We start from the raw sequence: 27,060 nt of genomic DNA on the forward strand, positions 1-27,060 counted from the left end.
ACCCATGCAGTGACCAAAGTTTCCAATCCAGTCCTATTATTTTCCCTTAAGATAATAAGTGAATAATATTGTATTTTTGTTCCCCCAAATATTGTTGTCTCTTTTATAAACAGGAACCCAAAATAAGTTAAATCATTTTTAAAAAGCTAAATAATTAAGATTTTAAAGAAACTGTGCAACCTGCTAATGATGATTCTGATGATGAGGTCAGTTTACTTTTGTGATAATTATATCACAAAATCATAAATTCTTAGACAAGCTTCCGCAAATCACAGATGTTGCCACATTTTCTTTCAAACTCATTTGGTCGCAATATCCAGATTTGGTTCAGTTATATGGCACTTGGGGCAGGGATGTTTTTTAATTCTAAATTTTACATTTTAGAAAACAGAACAACAGAAATCATCTGAAAACACAAATATTTTTTCCAAACTCTCTTTCCTTTTGCCCCATACTCATCCAAACCTTAACAATTACTAAAATCCAGTTCCATACTTGTCCATATTGCATAGAAACCCTGAGTCATGCATCAGTAAGAAATTATTAAAAAGTTGCACATCAGAGGCTAAACAAATCAAACTCAAGAGGTTTTCATAGCTGTCTCTGTGTAATCCATTGGATGCATTGTGCTGTAAGTATTAATAGTGAGTTCATTCATAATGAGAGGAGGAGGGGCAGTCTGCACTCACATATTGAGTCGAGTCATCCTCCTCCATCTTCTCCCATAGATGAGACACACCCCGCAGGCAGCCGAGACAGATGAGTCAAAGGACAGAAAGGAGAAGACGGAGGATGTTTAATGATAAAATAAATGAAAATCTTTTCAATCATTTAAAAATAATTTGGTTGTGACGTCACCTGAGCCTCATCCAACAAGAGGTCTTTGATTCGGGGAAGGTTTCGTGATTCTCCGCTCTCTGCACGGCTGAAGTGAACCTGGTAACCGCGGACCTGGCCTTGCCGTAACCGTGGCAACACTGAGCGCCAAGTGACTCGGAGCGCAGAGGAGTTGAGTGGCTGGACGTCCACCTGACGGGGGGCTGCACCGGGAACTGAGCGCCCACACACACACACACAAATGCAGAATTAATTAAGTGACCAGCAGTCTAGCCAGTAAATAATCAACTACACAATCAATACTGTTTAGGTCTGATGTACGGCTCTCACTCTTACCATCCTCATCAGTTCTGCAAATCACAGCCGGGCTGCTGGGTCCCGTCCCCTCTGCAGTGAAGGCTGCCATGGTGAAGTTGTACAGGCTCCATTTCTCCAGCCCTTCTAACAGTGTCTGCCCCTGCTGGGCCGGGATAGGAAGCCCCTTCACCTCCTGGCCCTGCCCTCCGCCTCCTGCCCCAGAAACTCTCTGGTATCTCAGCTCATAACCTGCCAACTCGCCATTCTGACCCTCCATTGGAGGCGGCCTCCAACTTACTCTCAGCGAGGTGGAGCTGGCACTCTCGCAGGACACCCCCTCGGGTGCAGCTGAGGGCTCTGATTAGACAAGGGGCGAGGAGGGCAAATTGGCAAAGAGTTTAGGAGAGACCCAAAAAAATTGGGAAAAAACAAGAAAGGCACGCCAAAGGAGAAGATAAGGATAAAAAAAGGAAACAATAAGAGACGAAGGTAAACTGAACTGAAAGAGATAACACCAGGACAAACATGAGTGAGGCCAAAAAGGGGACCACATAATGTAAAAGCATAATGTTAGAGCCTAATGAAATAAACCAGAGACAGGAGCATCGACCCTGAGTGGACAACTTAATTATACCCAAGGAGAATGGGCATCCAATACCGAGTGATTACATCTTATCCTTCAGCCACAGTGAGTAGCATAAAAAGATCTGGATTTGTGAATGAAAAACAGATAAAGTCTTTCTTCTCTAGCAGCAGGGATGTACAGCACAGTACACAGGAGCACAGACAAATATACACATTTCACAACAGCAGCCCCCGTGGTGGCATAATCCTTGAATCCTCGTGATAATAGAGTGGTCTGAGACTTTCCACTGCTGACTAGGGGAAGGTCTTGGGCTTCACAGAGGGAAGAAAAAACAAAACAGATCTCACACAATGCTGAAAGGATTTAGGAGGCAGGTTAAAAAGTGGAAAAAAAAAAAAAGAACAGGGAGCCGCGGGAGAGAAAGGCACTCAGACGGATATTGAAAGTCAGGCTAGAATGATGAATTGCAGACAAGAATTGAATCAGAAGTAGGCTGGGATATTTACTGTAACCAACAAGTACAGGAAACCAAGATTCACACACCTTCATCACCAATGATCTCTGAACTGGAGGTATCACTCACCCTATATAATGTTCCTTAAAGAGCACGCGAGCACACACACACATAGCGTGGCCGAGGCGTCTCTGGCTGAGTGTGTGAGCTTGGGAGTGTATAGCATGTGTGTATGTGTGGGAGTGTAATAGTCATAGCTGACAGGTTCAAGTATCTATCCACTCAGCCGTACAGCCACTGTTCTGTTGGCCTCAGGGGACAATCTAGATGTGCACCAAAGCTTGGCGATAACAAAGCGCACATAACCTCCCTGGGAAATGAATTCTGCTGCATGAAATAGTCTGCTTATCTGGCACCTTCCCTTTCCTGAACCCCCCCCGCTGTCCTCCTCCTCTACCTCCTCCAGTGTACCACTTTGGTCTCTCTTTCTTTTTGGAGGTAAAGAGTGAAAGGAGACCAGCTAAAAGTCTTTAGTCCTCACTTTAAAAAAACACATCTGATCGTGAATAACATGATACTTTGTGTGTGTTGAAAAGTGATTGTAAATACTAAACTTACCGCTGGAGTGATACGGCGCCGTGGACTGCAGGGCTTGCTTATTTCTTGACTACTTAATTGATTCTTTTCCTTGCACCATTTTCTCCATTTATCTCTGCATTTTCCTCTTGTGAGCAGATTGTATTGAATCGATGTGTCAGAGCTAAGTAGTTTACAGGGCTCAACAATAAGGACTGTAGGCAAGTAAAATGCCTCACCAGGCTAGTAAAACTAGCAACTCACCTGCCAAATAAGAATTAAACACATAGTATATTGTACTTTTAGAAGGTACTGCAGCTGGCCTTACAAAGTATATACTGTTGCATGCAGTATGCACATAATTGGGACATACTACTTTTTGATAACACTGCACCGTGAACTTTGACCCTCTTGCTCATATCAACGAAAACCCCATTCGCCAAACTCTACAGAGACCGATATCAACCTAGAGAGCTCTGCTGTTGATATTTAGCAATTTATGTAGTTTAAACCTTTAGTTATACCTGATTAAAAGCTTGTTATATACTAAAATTAGCCTACATATGCATTTCTCTATTATTGTTTTGCTCATTTTTTTGTTGTTATTGGTAATTTTTACGATTATTTTGTTCATTTAAACAATTAATATTCCATTTATTAGAATTTGACTGGTCATTACGCATTTTATTGTGCTGTCATCTGTCTTTGAGGCTTCTGTCAGCTGTCAGTCAGCTGTCATCTGTTTGAGGCTCAGTCGATGTGACGTATCAGCCGCTGCGCAGAGTACTGAGGGTCAGAATAGCCAGAAAAGCATGCTGGTTTGCAAAATCCAACCGGCTGTAGCAGAACATCCTGGTATGTTTGGCATACTGCATCTGGCATACTATCTATTGGGACATTTTTTTCTGGCACACTATATAGTATGGTAGTATGGGTAGTGGAATGCCCAGATAGAGTGTATATAAAGATGGACGACATGACAGCTCCCCAAAAGTGAATTTGAAAAGTTAGTTTGTATAATTTAAGGTAGTTCTTATCATGCTGATGTTCGTTCAAGTGTTGATTTTGCTGATGAGTTTGGTTTTGACTAGTTATTTGATATTATAAAAAGATTGACAGCAATCTGAACTCATTGTTGTGCTTGTGTTCAATGGCACTGCTTCTGATTAGCCGGGCGGGAACTCTATACTGCGGATATCCCTACTGTGTGAACTCTCAAGTAGGTTGCGGCTGGAGCAGCTACATGGCACGCCCACCGGCTACATTACTCACCCACTATCAATCCACGATCAGCTCTGTTTGCTCAGAGGTCCAGAGGCTGAAACGCTGAGGGAAATGCTGAATAGTCTTTGGCTTCCTATGACGCGTTAGGTTAAGGGAGAGGCAGTTAAGGTTAGAATAGACTTAGGGTTATATGCTGTTATTTATAAGGTAAATCACGTCCTCATATATTATGAATAAATTACTTACATAAAGTTGATTATTGCTTCGTTTGGCCTCATATTAAGTCATTACTAGTGGTGCTATAGCGGAGCTCTTGTTTTAGTGGGTTTTTCTTCTACTGGTGGTGTTCGCAGTTAGTAGGGGGTGAGTTGGTTACACTACAAATGCTACATGTCTCAGGACTCTGGCTCCAAATGATGTCACCAGTGCAAGATGGCAGGGGACGTATCTGGGATATTTTGACTTCAGTTTTGTACAGTGGGGAAGAGTGGAGACGCAATGTCCAACTTTATAAACAGTCTATCATTTAACACACTTTTTCTCTTGAGATGATGATGGAAGTAGCTAAGGAAAGCCATCTCCCTTCCTTCTTATCTCTGCTGAGATGTGCACATTCGCAGTACTGACCGGGCACTCCAGCGGGGTGAAAAGACAAAGTTTATGAGCTGAAGCACATGTGACCATTTCAATTATTATTATTAGGATGTTGCTGAAACTCCAACTATGTATTGCGTAGTTTGCTCCAAGTTTGAGAGCAAAGCAACGAAGCTGGGTTGTTTTTGGAAAAACATTGCTGGAGTGCAGTAAAAAGAGCCGACAGCATTTGTCCTTATTTACTTAAATTAAGACTAAACACAGCAATTAACTTTAGTCTTTTACAACTTTTTGTTGTAATTCAATAAGAGTAGCCACTGACTTAAAAAAAAAAAACCCCAAAAAACAAAACAAAACAATGTTGAACCCTGGTTTAACGTATTTGATTCTTATCAGTGATTCTGCAGTAAACAAATAAAGAGAAAAGGAGACAAGGAAGAGAATCCAAGTTCGGCTTAAATAAAATACAGACTGGCTCGGCACTTACCTGTCAACACGGTAGAATACCACCATCCTTTAATGCTCCCCACCACTGGCTGCTAGCCAATAAGTGGCAAAGAGTTTCGGCCTTTCAAAGACATTAGACACTGATAGAGTGGAAAAAGTGAAAGGAGGGTGAAGAAAAGGAAGAGTGAAACATTAATCGGTGCTCCATCTCCATCTGTCATGATGTTTTGGCTGTGTAAGAAAGCGATAGGCTGAGCGGAGGAAGAAAGGCACAGTCAAACATAGATGGATGGATGAGAGGTGGGGTTGGACAGATGGGTTGATAAACGAGATAGATGGAGAGATGTGAAGATGGTTCCCAGGTTTCCTCAGGGGCTGAGGACAATGTACTGTGTGTGTGTGTGTGTGTGTAGAGAGATGACGAAATATTTGCATGGGATTTGTGTATAAGACTAAAACATAATACAATTTAAATCTGTGGCGTCTGTTTTTGCCTGCAGGTACAGCAGTCAGACTGAGACGTACTCGCTTGTGACGTCCTCTGCACTAGTTCGTTGGTGAAAGCTCCGATGCCTTTGTTTGAGATGGCGGCCAGGGAGAAGGAGTACTCAGTGTTCGCTTTCAGACCTTCCACCGTGTATGAATTCCTCGGCCCAAAGGTCAGCTTCTCCTGCGAGAGAGAAGAAAGAGGAGCAGAGGACAGGACGAGAGGTGGGATGAGGGAACTGGAGAAAGGAATCATTAAAGAGACACGACTGTCACCAGCACACACAGCGGCGCTGGATGCTGGGGTTAATCTTTTAAACTTCCTTCTTTTATCTGTCCTCTCATCCCCTCTGCCTTGTTCAAAAATCCACTCAGAAGACGGGTTTATAAAAAGAAAAGTAAGAGGTCTCACCAAGCTGCCAAACTTGACAGGTTTGTAGAGCAGCTCATAGTTGACGATGCCCTCCTTTGTGTAGGCAGGCTCCCAGGCCAGCTCGATGCTGGTGTCTCCCACTTTACCAACTCTAAACTTCCCTGGTTGGCCTGGGACTGAAGGGGACAAAACAGTCAGTCGGGTCTCTATCGTATCTTTACTGTAATATAAATATATTTAGTCATGGTATTTTTCAACATTTCGTCTTCATATTTTTTTTTCCAGACAGGAACATTAGGAGAAAATGAACGCTGTTTGTTGTGTTGTTTCATGTTTCTGTTTTTGCGCAAACTCGTGCGAGATTGGGCAACACCTGATGTCGGTTGCGATCAGAAATTAACTATCAGATAAAAATTTAGAGAAAAGGAAGAAAAACATTAAATGTGTACTGTATTGAATCATATTTATTAAGTTATAGCGGTTTAACAACAGCAAAACTATATCAAATCATCCATTTACAAACTCTCACAACACTCATTTATCCAGTCATATGCTCACTACTTCCCAAACACATGCATTAAAACACCTCTGCATTAACAATGTAATGCAGAGATGTGTGTGTTGAATTCTGCTCAATTTAATGCAGTAGCATTATCCGCTTGCTCCGGCATGCCACCTGTCAGTTTATGCAGATTGTTTATGCAGAGATGTTTTAAAGAGTAAGATTTAGTGACAATGCATGTGTTTGGGAAGTGCTAAGCAAATGAGACTTGGATTATACTGCTTGAGTTATGTGAGAGTTTGCAAACAGATGTTTTGATGCAGTTTATGTTATTAAAGCAGGCCCACTTTGCTCCATAGGGCGAGTCATTGATATGCAAATGATAATTGTTGTGAGTTAAGTGTTCATTTATATGGTGTGGAAGTGGTGAAATTCTGAACTCTGATACTATCTGCCTAGTTAGAATAATACTGGTTATTTCACATATGTAAAATATTTCCATGCACCAAGAATTTAGCAGGAATGCATCTTTTGAATCACTTCATATGACTCCCTTTTACTGAAAGGCCGTTTTCGAATTTAACCATCACTTTTTAGTGTGTCCATTTTAACTAACTGTTATACCCTGTGTTTTTTATTTTTAATTTATTTGCAGACTCATTTTCACACTATCTAACTAAAAAAAATGTCAATGTTTCAGTACAAGACCCTCACTGAGTCTTGTTACAAAGAGGAGAAGTAGAGACTGACTGTGAGTCTTCAACCAATCACATTCCTTACATTCAGTATGAAGGCAAAAATACCAAACTAGGTGACAATCTCCAATGTCACACATAGAGCTGAAAAAGTAACACAACACATAGTTACAATCATAGATGCACCTTGAAACATTTACATTAAACAAGTAGATTCCTAAAAATGAAATGCTTAAAGCCCTAAAGGCTAAACTGTATTCCAAAAAAGATACATTTAAAATATTGCAGGTTGCATTTGTAGATAATTCTGTAGGAATACATTTACATGGCAAGTAGAAAAAAAGCATAAATAAACCCTTAAAACAAATACAACAAAGGCTCACAAAATGCCTGTGGGCAAACATTACATCAATGTATTGTTTACATAACAATAATCAAATTAACCTCTACTCTGTAAAAAATGCATTTATAATCAAAATTAATTAGCTCCCCATAAAAAGATGCTACAGGTCCTTTTAATTTATAAATTTTTTTTTCTTAAAATTATCTTTCATTTTGCCAGCAGTGCTATTCTTAACATGCCTAGTTACCTCATAATTTTTACGTTTCTTCTCGCCTTGTTTACAGTAAAGCACTTTGTAACAATGTTCAGATACGTGCTGTAAAAACTGAGTTAGTTAATGTCAATACTGTAAATATATAAGACCAAGAATTATGCTGCCAGGGAAATGCCACCGTCAATCAAATCTAGGCAAACAGGACTGCGTGGGAGCAGAGTTTTGTTTCTGAGTGTTGGATTATAATTAATGTATCACTAAGGATGTTTTTTTTTCTAACTTTAGCTGTAATTGTTGTTTATGAATTACTTAGTGTCAGAGAAATTACCAAGATTAGAAACCAATCCATTTTAACCTGACCCAATTTTCCAGGTGATTTGAAGTCAGAGTGGGATAAAAAATGATGTACTAATTCTCAGTGTCACAATGAACACCCGTTGACCCATAAATCTCTAAAACCCTTGTATTTTTGTGCAGTTTTTATATAATCTCACTCCTTTTGTGTGCTGGAAAATGGCAGACTTGTTTTTTAGAGACATCTGATGGTGTAGCAGGAGCTAAAGCTGCACAGAAATTTAAACCAGTAATACCATCAGAGTAATCATCTCTTTGTCCCTCCCATCAAATAAAACCTGCAACTTCACAGCAGCTGTCATAGTGACATGAGCGGCGCCGAGGTGCGAGGGACATTTTCGGCTGTTAATCCCTGTTTCCTTTTCAGAAGTCTCTACAGTTTTGTGCCAGCAGGTGGATTTTATTCCTTTTGAAGAAGTTATATTTTCTGACAGGTCAAGCTTATTTGTGTAGCATTTCACAGTAGATTGCCTCGCAAAACTTTACACGAGTCGCTCGAATAAGCCACTTCACTTTGTTTACGTGCACACGCACAAATAATGAGTCATCTGTGCTCTGTTGCATGTGCACATCAGAAAAACATCCGCTGCTCTCCTGCACATAAATAAGACTATTTAGCTGTTATATCCATGCACCAGCATGCACAAACTAATGATGATGTTTTGCGCACTCACTCACATGCAGGCACGCACACGGAAACACTTACCTCCAGGCATGACTTTAACATGGACGGGATCCGAGAAGGGTCCGTCCCCCACAGAAGTGAAGGCTAGGACCTGGATGGTGTAGGTCTCCGAGGTCACCAGGTTCTGAATTGTGGTGATCACGCTGTCCTGGACGTTATGGATCTGCCACTCATTCATCGGCCGGGACGGGTCCATGGTGTAGTACACACGATAGCCTTTCACCTACAGCAAAGGAGCAAAGACAAAGGATGAATCGAAGTACTGACTCCGCAGACCGAGCCCTTATTTATTAGTTATTTATAAGCATATATTCTTAAATATTCTGGTATTTTTCTGTATCATGATGTCGAATGTTGAACATAATTTCTGGCCAACAAAGTTTAAGTAATGTCTTCATACAGTAAGTGTTTTACACATTCCTAATAAGTTTGCTTTGTTTTTTTAGTTGGCAGTCGCAAAAACTACAAGTCACGTCTTAATCTAATAAACTGGGTAATTGGTAGGACGCTGCCCACTGAAAGGTGGAGATTCAAATAAACAGTCAAAACCCCTCAATCAGCTGAGATTTCTTCAAGTCGATCAGTTGTTGTTCCTCACTTCTGATCCGTTGTTAACACAGTTAGCTTGTGTAATATGTCACTGAATGCTGTCACGCTGAATACCCTCCCTCACCCCTTTAAAACATTAAAGATTTACATGGACAAAAAACAAATCGGAAAAAAATGGCATTGACTGAACAGCCAAATCTGATTCGATTGGCTTAATTCCGAGCCGGGTACAGCCTATGTATGTAAGTGGCAGTACAGAAGTGACTGTAAATAAGGATCAGACTATGACTAAATAAATTAGGTTTAACTTAAATCTGAAGACCTTTTTAGGCTATAGAGTGGATCAAAATGCATTTTATTATTGCAGCCTACCTCATAAAAGCTGTGCACCGTTATGTCAAACACCGTGTCATGTCTGTATTGCAATAAATTGTGGGTAATAAATCAGAGGCCTCTTGTGGACTGGGCGAACTGTGGATTCGGATAGCCCTCAGCACTCGCAGACTTTCCGGGAACGCACCGTGAGTCTGCATGTGCGGTTAAGTCTGGAGTCTTGGAAAGAAGGCTGTTGGATAGAGAGTATACTTTCTAGATTGCGAAAGGATTTTAAGGTCATCAGTGACTGGGCTGTATTAAGTGATCTTACACCCGTGGTAATCCATAATACCATCTTTCATACACAACGAGAGTTTATCACAGTTAAAGTCATCACCCACGAATTATTTTCGGCTTTAGTCCAGATGGTCCTGTGGATTTGTCGGTTCAGTGTTTGTTGTTAGAGGTCACTGTCACAAGGTGATGTCCTCACATGTGGGTTGTTGTGCAGTTGACCCTGATAAACAAATCTCACTCTGAGGCTGACAGCAAGCCCTCATATTGTAGTGCGTACGATATAATCACTATACCTCACCTAACCCTCCGGTGGGATTTGTTTATGGACATTTTAGAGTATATGTAATCCTGCTGCCATGCAATCGCCCTTACCCTCCACCTCTACCACCTCTCCTATTATTGCTTTTTAATATCTCTAATCCTCACCCTCAATTCAGTCTTGCACTTTTATGAACCTGCAGTTCAGTTAGGTAGGCTAGAAAAAGAAATAGGCCTCAAGAGGGGGTGCTCTTAACCTAGAGCGGACAGCCCAATTACCTTTTCTTTCTTTAGAGGGTGAGGAAAGCGGCAGGGGAGTTGGAGGAGGGAAATCTCTGGCAAGACACAATCCCTGCAAAGGACATGAACCTGCACACTGTAAAAATGCTCCCAGTGGCGAATTTTATTAAGGCTTTATTGTTTTAACCCCATGAGGGCCTTTGTGTAAATCTGTGTGTCAGTCTGTAGTAAGTGATGGTAAATGTCATTCAGTTTTCTAAGACTAGATTGTTACTTTTAATCAATAAATCAGAAAGGGCAATCAATTGTGCTTTTACAAAAGTTAAAAGAATGAGTAAAAAGTTAAATTATGAGAAAATCGAAATACCACCACTCGGTTGTATTCTTCAACAAACCAGTCAAGTTTCACTTTCAGTTTACATCCATGTCTGTGAAAACATGGATGCTAAACAGAAATCTTCCCTCGGCAGCACAAAAGATCTACACCGTCAGCACAGTTTCAAGGTGGACACCCAAGATTTGTGTCATCAATTCAGTATATGACCGAATGTCTCTCCCATTCTGTTTCTGAGATAAGATATTGTATAAAGGCCAGAAAAATGACTTTGCCCAACATTTTGAAGTCACAGTGGAGCTGGCCTTTAACGTTTTGCATGTGAAATGTCATCGTTTCATCATTATATCTGCTTAGACATTTGTGTGAAATTTTGTCTTAATTTGGGTCTAAATCCTTGAGTTATGGCCAAAGCATATTTTGTGAGGTCACTGTGACCTTTGACCTCTAAAATCTAATCAGTTTATTTGTGAGTCCAAGCGGACGTTTGCGCCATATTTAAAGAAATGCCCTTAGAGTCTTTGTGAAATATCAGGTTCACGAGGATGAGACGGACACAAGGTCACAGCGACTGTAACCTTTGGCCAACTAAATCTAATCAGGTCATCCGTGACTGTTACATGCTCCCTAATGACAGAGTTTTCAAATTCTTTAATTTTAGTTTATGGAGCAAACGTGAAATTCTGGATGTAAATTCTGGGAACTGTCACACCAAACTACTCATTTTGCTGCAGACATTAACCACCATATTAGGATTGTTTTGCTGTTTGACAGAAAGAAAAAAAAGAAAAGTACATGTCTACTTCTTATTACTGACTATGTTCTATATACTGTGACAGATCAAAAAGTAAAAGTTTCCTCTCACCTGTCCGTTGGGTTCCTCGGGCTCCTCCCAGCGGACCATCACGGTGTTTTGAGATATAATGTGCGCCTGGACATTACGGGGAGGGCTGGCCGGGGCCTGCTCTCCTGTACGAGCCTCCACTCGCGAAGAGGGGGGTCCCTGGCCGATGCTGTTGAAGGCTGACACTCTGATTTCGTACTCGGTGTTGGGGTACAGTCCCCCGATACTGTAGCGGGTGGTGGTGATGCTGTCCACCGTCTCGTACTTGCTGTCTGGCCCTTTGGCTCGGTACTGGATTATATAGTAGGAGACGGGGTCCGGGTTGCCAGAGTCCCAGGTGATGGTGACACTGGTGGCGGTGGTCTCTGTGACGATGGGTGTGCCGGGAGGCTTTGGCAAAGCTGGGGATCAGAGAGAGGAGAGATGAAGAGAATTTTATACAGCTTTCTTTATTTGCACAAATTACATTGACGTCCCCTCAAACTATTCTGTAATCTGTATATATAAAGATATCTATATGTACTTTGCACTACTGTGTACTTTCACATCTAGCCTGTTTGATTTGGTTAAAATGAACTCAATTGCCCTGTAGTACGATTCATTTGTGAAAGCTGACAATCAAAGCCTGGTGTGGACCAAACAACTGAATCCAGATGGCTTGAAAAGGTGGAGCTCAGTCTGCTACCAAATAGACTCTGGAGCTGTTCATTTGTGATATGAAAGCTAACAAACCAACCAAAGGACTTTATGATAGCAGATATGTGATTTTAGCATGATTTTAAAAGCTAAACTACTAATTAATCCATCTGCTGATTCTGAAATCTGTCCGGCATCTCATAACTGATCCGTGTACGGCCATGCAGGCCTGTATTATTTATACTAATCATTTGGTTACTATGATAACACATGTGCACGTACCCGCTGATTAAAAAGCTTTTAAAACTGCTGTGCATCTGACTCTGTGTAGTTTTTCAGTTCATTAAATCCATTAAAAAGTGTGTGACAGTGAACCCACAGAAACAGGCCTCAAAACATTACTGTATAAGAAACCTCCTTTTTGTCCTGTCTCTACCTGTTAGCCATTATTTTTTATGATGCGGTCAATTTGCCGCCTAATAATACTAATTGGATGCTTAAAATCAGGTGGTTTTTTTTTTAGTTCTTTGTGACACTAAAGAACATAAATAAACGCATCAGACGCATCTAAGTGCTGCATAACGTCTGTCAGACACTGGAATTTAATTTGCCCAACATGTCTGGATGATGCACTAATGATGTAGAATGACAATTGCCAAAACTGTCCTATCAAAGAGTTCGCAGTCAGTCTGTATAACTTCCTGTTTACACCTCTTGGTTCGTTTGTAAGAAGTCAGTGTCAACAGGAATGAACCACAGGTGTAAAAGCACCCTCAGATGCTACACTGTATTTCATTGTAGTACTCACTATGTGCAATGATAATAAAGTTGAATATAACTGAATTTACATATTGAGGGTACACTGTTAAAATTTCACAGTACATTTATTAATAGCTGTTTTTGTTAAAAAAGGTGATATTAAATGGCCCCCCAGACTGCCACGCATTACTGATAAACTCACAATAACAAGGTTACCTTATTCATTTACAATATGAAGAATACTTTGTTGAAATACGCAGCACAAATAAGCTCGACAGCAGTCAAATGTATCATTTCCATAATGGAAACGTACAACATCCACTTCTCCTGACATGAACACATTTTAAAATACAGATGAAATCTAAATCAAACTTGATCTATCTTTCAATAAAGCAACAACTGAGACTCTTTTCCCACACTGTTTTCGCTCTGAACAACCTCATAAGCACTAAGACACAACAAAAAACATACTTTCTTAACAAACTGCTATCTTTTTAATGTCCAGAACAAAATGTCCTGAATGTTTTACTGTGCTTTTATTGAAAGTGTTTTATTCTTCTGCATCATCTGCTGGTTTGGCAACACTACTAAAGCACAGAAAAGCACTCTAACAACAACTAGTAAAATGTGAGAGATTATTTACCAAATGTGGAGTGCATCTATAGAGAAGTGAAGAAGGCAAACAGCGCTGATTGTTGGGGACCAGATGCATGTTCTTGCCTCCTCATTTAAACTGGTACCATCTGTGCACCAGGACTTTGATTTCACTAACTCGTTGTTTTATTTACTACACATTAGTGAAATGTGATTGCTAATGGGATCCTTACATCTATTTATATGTATCTATTTCTCCTCATGTATTTATTTCAGGATTTATCTAACGGAAAAATAGGCCAACAGACAGGTCATAAAACTTAGTTTAGGGAAAAATTTAAAAATAAGATAAGAAAGATAAAAAGTAATGTCTGAGGAAGTGTAAATATATTTCACAATTAGTTGTATGCCATTATTAAGTCAATTTGATGCTTTAAAGGAACAACAATTGTGTTGCCAGTTAATAACAAGAAACAGAGAATGCAACATTTGCCCAAAACTGAATGTGACTTTTGGTGAGTGTGTCTGTGCTTAGGCCTACACTGCAAAAATGGCCTGTCAAATTTAAGGCCAAACACCCTAGATTTAAGCATACTTGCACTTAAAAGAAGCAAATTTGGCTGCCAGTGCAGTAAGCAAATTTTGCTTGTTAAGATGTCTTAAAACCAGTAAAACTGTGTGCACTAGATAATCCATTTATACTTAAAACAAGACTAACTAGATTTTTTAATCTAAATATAAGATTATTACACTTGGTTAGATCGGCAGTTTTTGCAGTGTATAAGTACGTCTATTGATGACTCGCTCAAGTATCTGTCTGTCTGTCTGTCTATTTATCTATCTATCTATTTATCAGCAAGAAAACACACCAATTGATTGATCACGATATGTGAGCGTCTCTTACTCTTTACTAAGACCTGAGCGGTGGCCTCGATGATGCCCAGGCTGCTCATGGCCACACAGGTGTAGTTTGCGGACTCCCGGACACCGTTGAGCTCCAGCACGTTCCGTCCGATTGGCATTTCATCCTCCGGGGTCAGGTCCTCGCTGCCCAGCATCCACTTGACGTAGGGCATGGGCGAACCCACAGCCACGCAGGTGATGTTGACGCTCCCTCCCGGCATGATCTCGTGGTTGGAGGGGAGGATGGAGAAACGAGGGGGCACACGGCGCACTGGGAAAGGAGGAGAGTCGGGGTAGAAAGGAAGGGGGGTGGGGATTGGGGTTTAGGGAAGAGGTGGGGGACGAGAAAAGTGGGGAAGGGAGTGAGGAGAAGAAAGTCGGGGAAAAAGAAGGAGGAAGGGGGGAGGGAGTGAGGGGGAGAGAATCAGAGAGAGAGAGAGAGAGAGAGGGAGAGAGCGAGGCAGAAAGCGAGATGGAGATTGAGAAAGTGAAAGATAAAAAGAAAGAGAAAGGAAAGAGAGGAGAGGTAACAGGAAGGGGGAGAATGAACTTCAGGGTTTTTACAGAAAATTACAAAAGGGATATTTCAAGTTTAGTCCCAATTACTTTATGGTACTGATGATTCCAACAGAAAGACACAAATCTTGTGTTGAGCTCAACCATTCAGTGAGCTGCCTACTCAAAATAATAGTGACAAACTCTTGAGTATCATTTCAACCAGGACATGACACCTATAGTCAGTTTCTCTTCTTAAAAAAAACAGTTTTCTTCTGGCTTTTTATACATTTAAGCAGAAAAATATGACTTTATGATTCAGTTTTTGGACTATACTTGTATTATTATTACATTTCCACCTCCAAGCACTGACTAAACATGTTCAACTTTGCCAGAAACTCCAGGAAGAAACTTAACTTCATTGAGATTTCTGCGCCTGGAGGTGCTTCTGCATTAGATGGGCTCTTTTTAGTGAGTGTATGCATCACGGGGGCCGATCAATAGGCCCCTGCCAGCTATTTGTGTCCCCATAAGAAGAACAAGTAAAGTGGCAAGTTATATCCAATAGCGCATCTGTCGGAGCTCGGTTGACTATGTATTAGGGGGAGATGCATCGAGAGACTGAACTCATAGGTCACTTGCATGCCTGGGCTACTCAAGAGGGATAAAATGGTGGAGAAACACAAAGAAGAGAACGAAGAACTGAAGAGAGGGAGACAGAGAGAAGCAAGACAAAGAGCAGAGACTCTGGAGAGAAAGGTAGAGGGAGAGGAGAGGTCAGGACAGACAGAGAGAGAGAGAGAGAGAGAGAAAGAAGAGAGAGAAGAGAGAGAAAGAGGCAGCTCTGCTTCTCTTCCAGACAATGACAGGCAATGTAGCAAAGGACAGCCACATTGTACAACAAGATACTGTACAATACATAGGATTCATAACTGATACAGTGTGTAGTCAAAATGAATTGGAAATGTGGACAGGAGTGGATCGAGGGTTCTAATAAGGGTGTTTTGTGGCAATTACAGAGTGATCATTGGACACATTAAGTAAAGAACACCAAGACAGCATGAAAGAGGCAGAACGGGAGAGAACGAGTGCGAGCAAAAAGAGAGATATGTGAGGTAGTATGTGCATGTTTATAAGTTAATAAACTTATGTACATGTGTCTGTCGCTCCTACACATCAGGGTGCAGACAGAATGCAGAAGAAGAAGAGATAAAAAAAGGGGGAGGGACAGAAGGGGGAAAAGACAGGGGAGATAAAGAGAGGATTAGAAGAGGGTTTTTTAGGGGGAAGGAGGGAAAAAGGGGGAAGAAAGAGGAGCGAGGAAGAAGAAAACACATGGATCTATTTTAAAACACGGCTATATACCAGGCCCATTCAGAAAGTAGGTGCTTCAAAAGTAAGAGAAAAGAGACTAGGAGAGATCGGATGTTGAAGGAACAGAAGAAGAAGAGGATACCCCAGGGTCACAACACAGGAAACAGAAAGAGACAGAGAGAGTAACGGACAAACATCTCTGCATGAGAGAAGAGAATGAAAGGGAAGGCAAACAGAGAGCAGAAACATTGTCGAAAAATAAACTCCAAGAAGCTTATATGTGTTAAAAAAAAAAAAACAAAACATGAACTTGAGAAGCAACAAATGTTCTAAAAGTATGCAGAAAGACTACAGATAAAAACTAATAAAAAAAAAAAGTTACTGTCAAACCCTGCAGTAGCAAAATAACAGAGAGGCAAAGTCCCTCCCTCCCTGGATCACCATGGAACCTTATTTCAGAAAAAATATGTACGGTAGTTGACGGCGTGAGACAAAAAATTATCTTTTGATCCCATTTGAATTGGGCCATGAATTACACATAATGTTTGGCAATTTAAAAGATCATTTTTGCAAGTCAAGAATGTTGCATTTCTCTGTAAAACTGGTTAAAAAAAGAAAATACATAATTGGAATGATTACACAAGTCGTGTAAGTGATGTCAAAACTTTCTATTTCACTGAAGCCACAATGCCTGTGTGTCTCTGACCGGGATTTACTCACATAAGCAACAGGTCTTGCTCGCCTCCTAACTGATAAAAAAGACCAGGGATCTCTGGATAAAATGCATCAAGTTATCTTACTAGCTCACTGGTGCTGTGAACATGGGCGGATGATGAGACAGTGGACCCCTGGGCACAGACATGCAAAAGGCCCCACTGCCTGTCCTACATATGGAGAAAGACACACAGACTTTGTGGTGGTTTTGCCTCTTTTTGTTGTTGTTGTTGTTTTGCAACATGATTTGTAGTTGTCAGCATTTTTTGGTGATTTTTTTTGTAATTGTTTTGTGTCTTTTTTAAGCCATTTTCTGTCTCTTCGGGGTATATTTGTGTCTCTCTTGGTTATTGTTTTTTCTCTTTATAGATGTTTTGTGTATCTATGTGGTCGTATTGTGTCTCTTTGTAGTTGTTTCGTGTCTCTTTAAAGTCATTTTGTGTCTGAGGTAAATTTGTCTTTTTTGGTAGTTTGTCTCTTTGTAGTCATTATATGCCTCTTTGTAGTTCTTTTGCATTTCTTGGTTGTTATTTTTGTGTCTCTTTGTGGTGCAGCTCCTCGTGGTCATTTTGATTATCTTTCCGGTTGGTATGTGTTAGTTTGAGTGACAATGATCCATCAGTGGAGACGCATATCGTGCGAGACAAGAAATGTAGTTCCCTGAATGATTTCACGCATAAATAAATGGTAATACAACAAACTGCAACTCTCTTGATTTTCAAAGTGATCTTTTAAATTACCAAACACAATTTGTGTAATTCATGACACAATTCAATGGATTTAAAAAATGATTTGTCACTCTCCATTGACTACTGCAAATACTCATCCTCTTGTTCAGGCACACTGGGGAAACGAGAGGCGGAGGGCCTTTGCCTCTCTATGAGAGTTTTCTTTAGACGACTTGGAAATCCAACAGTAATTCTAGTATATATATAATATAAAAAACAAACAACTGAAATAAAGATAAAATAAAAAACAAATATGGGTAAATTTGCTGCATAACCTCCACTCCTTAATGTGTAACCTGATTACTTGGAATCTTCATGGGCCACATCCCCCTACTCAAAGAATCTAGAGACAATTGGATAGAAGTTAACATTTTTTGCATGATTTCAACAAATTGAGAAAAGAAAAAAAAAAGGTTGCTGTGACGTCACTATCATTTCATGAATAACAGATAAAGTGAAAATCATCTGGAATACTTGTAGAAAAAAATATTGGAAGATACCCAGAATTGGATACAGAAGTTGAAGACAAGAAAGAGACAAAGAGACAAAAACAGGTAGATCTGTTAGAAAACAGACATGATTAGGCAGGCATCTCCTCATTTGAGCATGCTGGAGACAGACAGACAGACAGTCAGACAGACAGATAAGCAGACAGACAGACAGACAGACAGAGAGACAGACAGACAGACTGCATCCATGACAGCTCCATGCACAAGACAGACACAGCAAGTGCAATGCAGCATGACACAACATCACTTCCATTCAGTCGGTTATTTTATACTTTTTATATGACCAAAAAAGGACAATTAATTAAGCATATGTATTAGTTTGGTAATATGAGAGACAGGATGAAGGTGAAGACTCAAGATGATCGTTTAGTAATCTGAAACCTGAACTCAGCAGTATTTCAAAAAAAAAAAAAAAGACAAAAGACTGAAGAATCCGCTGCAGACACGTAGCCGAGCACTTTACAATAAAGTGAGCTCATAACAAGGGATAATCCTTCACATGCTCACAGAGCCTCTAGCTTTAAGTTAATCGAGTTGGGCCGCATGATTCCCCTCCAGTTTCTATACAGTTAGTGAGAGCCAGGAGCTTCAATCTTTATTAGCGGGAGCTATCATTAGTCCCGTCCTCTGCAGGGAGTCTGGAGGCTACAAGCAGGGGAGACCTTGGCACAGCCATAAGGATTACGGCTGTATCGCCGCGCTGCTATGTACCCGTTCAGCACCGTCACTGAGCTGACATTTATGCAGCACCATCCAGTCTGTCTCAAGGACACTGATTTCATTATCCACTGTAATAAGAGGGAATCATTAATATCCCCTCCATATCTAAAAATGTGAATGGATATGATTAATTTCAAATGTCAGTCAATAGAGGCGTGTCGGAGTGTTTGGTGAAGATAGCAACAGCCACAAATACAGCACGGGCTGTACAGTAGCTTTGGCATATTGCTTTACCTGTATATAAACTGATGCTTTACTTTTAGTCTGAGCTGTGGTGAAACAACACATGGAAAAATACTCAGTTACAGGTGGAAGTCCTCCACTGACACTATCAGTTATATTAAATTACATAATAATTTTTGAGAAAAAAAGTACTTATATACTTAAATTAAGAATTCCAAAATGTTACTCCTATGGTCTAGGAAAGTTCAAGCAATATTTGTGAGCATGAGCAATTCTCAAAAGGCAGAAACCAGAGAAGAAAGTCTCAAAACTTGTGATGTCACCAAGTATAAAGTCTATAGCTCCATAGACAATCAATGGGAGCCAGATTTTGTGTACTCACAGGCTGTCTCTTTTATGTTTTTAGACCCAAAGGAGATTTATTCTGTTGTAGTGTTCTCATTTTTGATACAGTACCCATGAACACTTTTATCCAGAACATCTTTCCCAATTCGTCCATCGAGCAGCTCCAGACTTTCGATAACATCACAAATTTGAGAGTTAGAACTCTATTTCTGGATTTGGGAGAGAGTTGTTGATGTTTGCTAATGTTTTTGGACGGTCTTACACCAAAGGAACAACACCTTTGAATTTTAAAAATGGGCGTTGTTCCCCTTTAAAGGGACATTTTTTTTCATTTTCGCTTGACTTCAGCCACAAATGGACATTACAGGTTAATGCTAAATGTTAAAATAAAATGTCACGGGTCATAAAATCAATGAACTGACTAAGAAATGTCAGCAATATCCAGCTAATGAGTGCTAAAGCTAGATAGCAACAGCTGCCATGAGCTACTGGTTGTACCAGAGCAAGTGAGGCTGTACCAGTAAAAGCCCTTAGAGTACTGAATTGAGTGAGTAGTGATGTAGTTTTTTTTTTGTTTTGTTTTTTAACTTAATATTCATTGGTTTTTCGAGTTAAAATGGAGTTTAATGAAAGTTAGAATTTGATAGAGGAGCAATGTATTGAATTATTCAATTTTTTTTTACATTGTATGAAAAGTATCAAGCGTAAAAGCACACAAATACACAAAGAGAGTGTTGCAGTAGTGTTTGAAAAAATATGGATTTATCGTTACATATCGAATAATTATCTGAATATTTGAAACAGTTTTCATACTCATTTTTTGCAATATTGACACACCGACCTAACTGCACTGACCTGCTCTCTCTTGTTAATTTTGACCATAGTCATTCTTTTATCCTCTGCTTCTAACCAAGAAAAGGAAATACACTGTCACCATGTTATAGCTTTATGTTTATCTTTTGATAAAATATTTACAATGGAAACTGATATTGAATATCAATAACATTCAAGGTATTGTATAGAAGTTGTATATTCCATTACCGTGACAACACTACTGTATATAACATTAATGTATAGTTTCCACTGATGCATTCATATGTGCATGTGTATCATTTTATTGTTCCAGTTGTCAAGGTGGAGTTTATTTGAACTATTTTATACACTGATGTGTAGTCTAATACAGTGTTTCTCAGATGGGGGTATGTGAATTTTTTTTTGGTAATTTAAAAAATGTCAGTCATGTATGATTCCTAAAATAATTAGGCTATAATAAGCTCAATAAAAATGTAAATGTAAATTCGATAAACCATATATTTTATATTAAAATATTTCTGTTTTTACCGCAATTGTTAACATTAGCAGTCACCTTCACATTTACATTTGTTTTCTGTGTTTTTACCACAGACTGAATCGATAATGAGCATAGCTACCATGACATCACGCACAGGTTTGTGGACTGCAGTTTTGAAGCTTCAGCCTCAGTTTGGGCCATTGCCATCTTGGACACTGAGACTGAGGACACTATCAGCTGTGAGCCTGTCACTCAAGTGGCCCCGCCCTTAAATATAAGTAACTTTGGGCCTTAACACAATATAAACAGGTGAGCTAAAAGGAAAAAAAAAATTTCAAAATTATTGAAAACAACTGGTCTTATCCATCCTAATGCATTATTATAATGCACCTGTTTTATAAGGTCAGACTATGTTTTATATGCAAAATCTTACTTAGCAAAATAAAAAGTACAATATTTCCTTCTAAACTGTAGTGGAGTACAAGTATTATTCTCAAGTAAAGCACAAGAACCTCAAATTTGTGTTTAGGTACTTGAGTAAATATACTTTGTTACTTCCCACCACAAAGTGATGTGATGGTTTTCTCGCCATCTTGAGTTTAAAGCATGAACGCAGCCAAATATAACTGATGCTTCTCCTGCAAACCTGCACAGCACAAATGACATCAACACAGACGGGCACATACAAGCGTGACTGCGAGTGCAAGATTTCCACTCAATGCAACAAGTGCAGAATATGAGCAGATGTGATGACATGAGAGCCGTGACACAGCGTTACACATGATGTGATACAAAAGAAGAAGAAGAAGAAGAAAAAAACAGACAGTAGGCAGACATGACAAGACAGCAAGCTCAATAATATCACAATGCGCGCATATCAATAGGCGTGAACACACACTGTGCCATGCTCTTGTGTCAGTCCGTCAGTCAACACACATGCAAGCGGTGCTCCTTTCTCTTTCTCTCTCACTCCTTCCATGCAAACATCGCCTCTTTTTAATCTTCCAATTCTTGGGTCTCCATGACAACAAGATCATACCATGCAGAAAACATTGATCGGGGAGTGAAGGCAATACCAAGGGTTCTGCACACAAGGCCTCACAATGCAGTCAATGCACTCTGCTGCGTAGGCAGACCACTTCATCAACGTAGCAGCTTTAGAGAAATCAACTCTCTTCATATTTTTTTGGAGACAATATCATTTCACCTTAAATCTACTCCGGTGTCCTTAAAATGTTTTTTTTTTTTTTGTTTCTCTCTGTTTCAATAAGTGAAGCTTTCTGAAACAAAGGAGTAAAAAAAGAAAAGAAAGAGCACACCAACCTTCTCGAAGCTCTGAGGGATGAGAGGGGGTTGATGCAGAACACAATGACGTGAGGGGGGGGAGAGAGAGAACGGGGAAACACAGAGAGAATAAAAACGGCCAGCGCAAAGCCACTCGCTCCACTGCATCACACACACACGCTCACCATCATTCTCACTCCTCTGAAAATCCCACTTAACATAGAAACTGGAACTTATAAATCTGAACATTGGTCGTGGTCTTTCAGCCTGATAGATACACCAGCAGCACCCACAGTCCAGAGAATCACTTAAACACGGATCATGTGGGTGCAAAATTATGCCATTAATTAATTATAAACATACTTTAGATTTATTTATTATTATTATTTTTTTTACCAATTTCACACAAATCAATCCAAATCTGTGCATCTTTTGTGCAACATTTTTCCTCTTAATCTGCCTCTTGTATAGAAGCCATATTAGTAGACAAATCAGTGATGCTTCCATGCAGTTAAACCAAGGTGTGTTCCCGACTTTATGTTAAATTTGACGCCACAGTGGGGGCTCGCACCGAGGTTTAAGGTGGACTTGTTAAGGGTGGTTGTGAGAAATACCAAACAACAGGTTCAACATGTATTGTAGACAATGATGGGTTAGTAATACTTGTTTAAAAGCACAGAAATGAAAATTGTTTATACCAAGAGCACCTTAATAGTTTCTGTGTGTTTGTCTCTGTGTGTTTGTGTGTCTTTGTGTGTGTGTGTGTGTGTGTGTGTGTGTGTGTGTCTGTGCGAGGTGCGTTTCTGGGCTCAGGTCCTACCTCGAACATACAGGTTGGCAGGGGAGGAGTAGCGCACGCCTTGGGAGTTGGTGGCCACACACTCGTACTTTCCTTGGTCTGTTTCCTCGCTGTTCTCGATCTGTAAGGCTCCTGCAAGACAGAAAGTGACAGAGAGAGAGAGAGAGAGGAATAAAGATGTTTTGTTGAAAATGTTTCTGCTGCTATCAGTCTTCCTTTGCATCCTCTTCTTTTCATCCTGAGATGTTTTGCTGTTGGTCTGTCTCTGTTTTATTCTGACCCTGGGGTATCCTCTCTTCTATTGCTGCAACACATCCAATAAAGTCAGTTTTGTTATATCTGTGAGGCACAGTCTGAATGGGTTCTTATATAGAAACCATGTATTTCTTTCTGCGCGCTCAGCAACACATTCAAAAATGAGAAATTCCCCCCAAAAAGTTTGGAAGTCAAAAAACAAGACTCAAAATGACTTTTTATAAACTTAGATGACACTTAAAGGACCTTTTGTTGTACACCTCTTTATGAGCTAGTGATTCCTCTCCTGCAGCCGTGAAGAAAGCCTGTTTCTATCTTGGCAAGCTTTACCCCACGGCAACAACCCGACAATGCTCTTTAACTCCTCAACTTGTTTCTTTAACTTCCTCAATTTTTATCCTCCTACCCTGATCCCATGGTGATAAACAGTGTCTCCCTAAACGTGCTATATTACACACAGCGCACAGGTATTCTTTTGTTTCACAGGGTGCTATTCTTACTTTTGTTTTCTTTTTTTTTTTTTTTTTTTTGCTAACGGCCTTTTGAATTACCAGCAGTGATTTTTTTTTTTTTTTTGCTCTTTCAGCCTGCTCTGTCACATTCATCTCATCTGAAACTGACTTTGACATGGAGCCTGAGGAGAAGGCACAAAACCATGGATTACAGTCTGCTGCAGGAGGAGAGGAAAAAGACACAACTCCAAACTCACGAAAACACACACACACACACACACACACGCACACACGCACACGCGCGCGCACGCACACAAACACACACACACACACACACACACACACACACACACACACACACACACACACACACACACACACACACACACACAGAGCTGGTTTAAGTGTGATACAAAGCACAGTGTTTTGTATCAGATCTTCTGTGTGACTGATAGAGGGGATCTGGCTTGTGAGAGATGTATGGAGATATATTGAGAAGCAGAAGATATAGCATGCTCTGCCCTTTCCCGCACAAGAAGAAGAGATGTTCAAGTGTTTTACTTCAGCATGAAGCAAAAGCTTAATTTAAAAATTATGAGCAAAAGTTATGCGTTCATTAAAAACATAAAGTACAGAAGTGCCATATAAAAGATTACATTAAAATATCATGCAGAATCGTCCCTTTCAGCCTGTAAAGTTATTGTACCTGTCATATGTCAAATAAATGCATTATTAGCATTATTATCAATTATGCATTCAGTATGCAGTATGTTTAAAATTAAAGTGTAATTTCAAATGAATTTACACACACACACACACACACACACACACACACAAAATGATGTAGCGCCACTTTCGTAAGAACTACATATACATATATATATATATATATATATTATATGTATATATGTAAAAATACCTCAAAATTGCAGCACACAGCCATAAAACTATCCGCATGATATACAAGATACATGTTAAAAATGCAGTTGGTTGTAAAAATAAAAAGTGAAAAAAAAAAAAAAGGCAAAAAGGGCAAAAACCTCCAAAAAAGCCTCCAGATAAGATATTATCTAGACCCTGAGTTTATTTAAAATAAAGCTGCAAATAATTTAATTGATAAGCTGATAGAGAAAGAGAATGAATTGATAACACTTTTAATAATCAATCAATGATTGCATTTAGTCATTTTTCAATCCAAAATGCTGAGCATTCTCTGAGGATTTCTAGCTGATATCTATTTAATATCATTGTAAACTGAGTATCTTTGGAGTTTGGACCATTAGTCAGGCAGAGATAGACATGAAAACGTCACCCTGGTTTCTGGAGATATCTGTTTTCTGACATTTTCTGCTGCACATCATGTCCCCTCTCTTCCTTGCCCTTCCTGTCTCTCTCTTACTATCAACAATAAAACAGAAAGGCAAAAAAAGAAAAAAGAGAGACAAAAAAGGAAAATAACAGGCTGACTAATGGAAATGATCACCAGATGCAGCACTTTACTCAAGGAAAGCAGAAGTACCTAGAAACTAAATCTAACACTTAAAGGTCCAGTGTGCCTCCAGCTGTGAGGCTGCAGTACAAAAACTTCTCCTCTGTGCCAAGCGTGTATGAGAACTATGATGGCCGCTACAAAAATATATATGGCTCTATCTGAAGCCGGTGTTTAATTTGTCCGTTCTGGGTAAATGTAGAATTGACACAGCGGACTCTGTATATGCATATAAATGGCTCATTCAAAGGTGACAAGAAAACTACCAACTCCCATTTTCAGGTGATTAAACACTGACAATATCATAGTAATGAATATTATATACCATCCCTGCCAATAGATGCACATAAATCTTACACACTGGACCTTTAATGTACTTCCTAGTTACTTTCCATCTCTACAGACACATTCACAGTGTCGCCTAATGGCGAAAAAAGCTTTCAATTATTAAATTTTAAAAACTCGGCCAGTTAAGCACTAAGAGGTTCCACAGAGACAGTCTGTGTGTGTGTGTGTGTGTGTGTGTGTGTGTGTGTGTGTGTGTGTGTGTGTGTATGTGTGTGTTTGTGTGATTCACAGTTCACACAATAGCTGATCAGAATATGCAGAAGTTTAAACAACACGTTTTTTTTGGATGCTCAGAGGAGGGAAAGTATTACTTGTTACACACAGCGAGGGCACAAGTATGTGCTCTGTGTGTTTGAGTGTGTTTAGTGAGCTGAGAGGCCCTGCTAGCTGAGGCTGTCATCCATTTGCTGTCTTCTGCAGTTACATGAAAGGAAAACAGCTCGTGCCCTCCTCTTTCTCTCTATTTTTCCATCTCTCATTTCCCCGTGGTACGGGGCAGAGTTGGGAGATAAACAGGAATAAATTATCTGCTCTACAAGGCGAGCCTCCTCTCCAGAAAGCGGTGGAGGCAGCGGGAGAAGCGAGGGAAAGACGGAGCGGAGGAGAGATGGAGCTGGACAGGTGGAGCTCTGCAAACAAGAACTCATCTGACAGCTGGAAGCGGCTCATATGGCTAACCATCAGCACAAATTTGAAATGGGCGATTGAAATCTTCTTTTATGCAAAACATGTCGTTACCATACATGGAAATAGACAGGTGTTCTGTGTATATGAGCAAATAAAGGTCAGCGCATTTGAACATAAACACATGGCATAGACAGATAACTGGCAGTGGACAAATATAATGACAGTCGGTGTGAAGAAAGCAGGACAAAAAGCTGTAAAAAGGGAAAGTGTAAGATAACAGGGAAGAGGAGGGGGCGCAGTTTGTCAGTGAGTCTGCTGACAGACCCAGAATGAGATGTGACTTCAGTAAATTGAGCTGCTGTGAAATTGCGGATGGTGTATAATGTCTGCTGGGCTGAGACTCGGCCGATCAGATGACAACAGATAATACTAACCTGACAGCTCGGCCAGAACATCTAGGTCAAACAGATCACCTGGACTCTGGTCTCCCACGAGGTGAGACATTAACTTTTAACTGGGACGGGACATTTAGTAACGGTAAAGAGAGACAGGCGCTATTTTTACCATAATACAGTTCATTTAACACAGCTTAAAAGTTATGATCAAAGGAGATCACATGCACACTGGCTTTAATTTCAAGGTTCCTCTGCAGTGAGCACAGCAATATTAAAAACGCCCCTCGTAAAATATCAAGTTTTCAACCTCATTAACCCGAACATATGTTGTTTTTTATATGCTACAAGACATAAGCAGTCGCCATGGCTGAGCGTTTCCTCCTTGTACCAATGACAATCTCAAAAATACACATCCTGACAGCCAGGGTTTGTTACACCACAACAACCCAATCAGCGGAAAAACTGTTGTCATTACACGTTTTCTGCAAACCACAGATATGTTACATTTACTATGTAGTGGATATGTTGAAACTTTACATTTCAACAGTGCTGTGGTTAATGAGTGGATAGGTTAAGGCACAGAAGCCACTTGGGGTAATGAAGAGATCATGTTTGGGCTTAAAATCTCAGTTTTGATGGCACAGTCATGACTGGGAAAGCCACTGATGTCTCAGTGGCACAATCATTGTTGAAAACACAGCAGTGTCTCTGTAAAA

General features: G+C 40.0%; 1 protein-coding gene across 2 annotated transcripts in view; it reads right to left on the reverse strand.

Moving 5' to 3' along the window:
- The window catches only part of LOC121951460 (receptor-type tyrosine-protein phosphatase S-like), a 97,560-nt gene that overhangs the window by 24,209 nt on the left and 46,291 nt on the right, over nucleotides 1-27,060 (reverse strand). Inside the window, exons 6-15 of one of the 2 annotated variants that reach the window (XM_042497789.1) lie at nucleotides 22,800-22,910; nucleotides 16,046-16,060; nucleotides 14,398-14,667; nucleotides 11,526-11,905; nucleotides 8,689-8,890; nucleotides 5,914-6,050; nucleotides 5,541-5,685; nucleotides 1,174-1,491; nucleotides 859-1,052; nucleotides 690-716 (exon numbers count right to left, since the gene is read on the reverse strand). In XM_042497789.1, coding sequence (XP_042353723.1) covers nucleotides 690-716; nucleotides 859-1,052; nucleotides 1,174-1,491; nucleotides 5,541-5,685; nucleotides 5,914-6,050; nucleotides 8,689-8,890; nucleotides 11,526-11,905; nucleotides 14,398-14,667; nucleotides 16,046-16,060; nucleotides 22,800-22,910 — 1,799 coding nt within the window. The remainder of the gene's footprint in view (nucleotides 1-689; nucleotides 717-858; nucleotides 1,053-1,173; nucleotides 1,492-5,540; nucleotides 5,686-5,913; nucleotides 6,051-8,688; nucleotides 8,891-11,525; nucleotides 11,906-14,397; nucleotides 14,668-16,045; nucleotides 16,061-22,799; nucleotides 22,911-27,060) is intronic. The other variant, XM_042497788.1, reaches the window with a different exon arrangement.

Source organism: Plectropomus leopardus, chromosome 12 (genome assembly GCF_008729295.1).
Source record: "Plectropomus leopardus isolate mb chromosome 12, YSFRI_Pleo_2.0, whole genome shotgun sequence".
Taxonomy (NCBI): Eukaryota; Metazoa; Chordata; class Actinopteri; order Perciformes; family Serranidae; genus Plectropomus; species Plectropomus leopardus.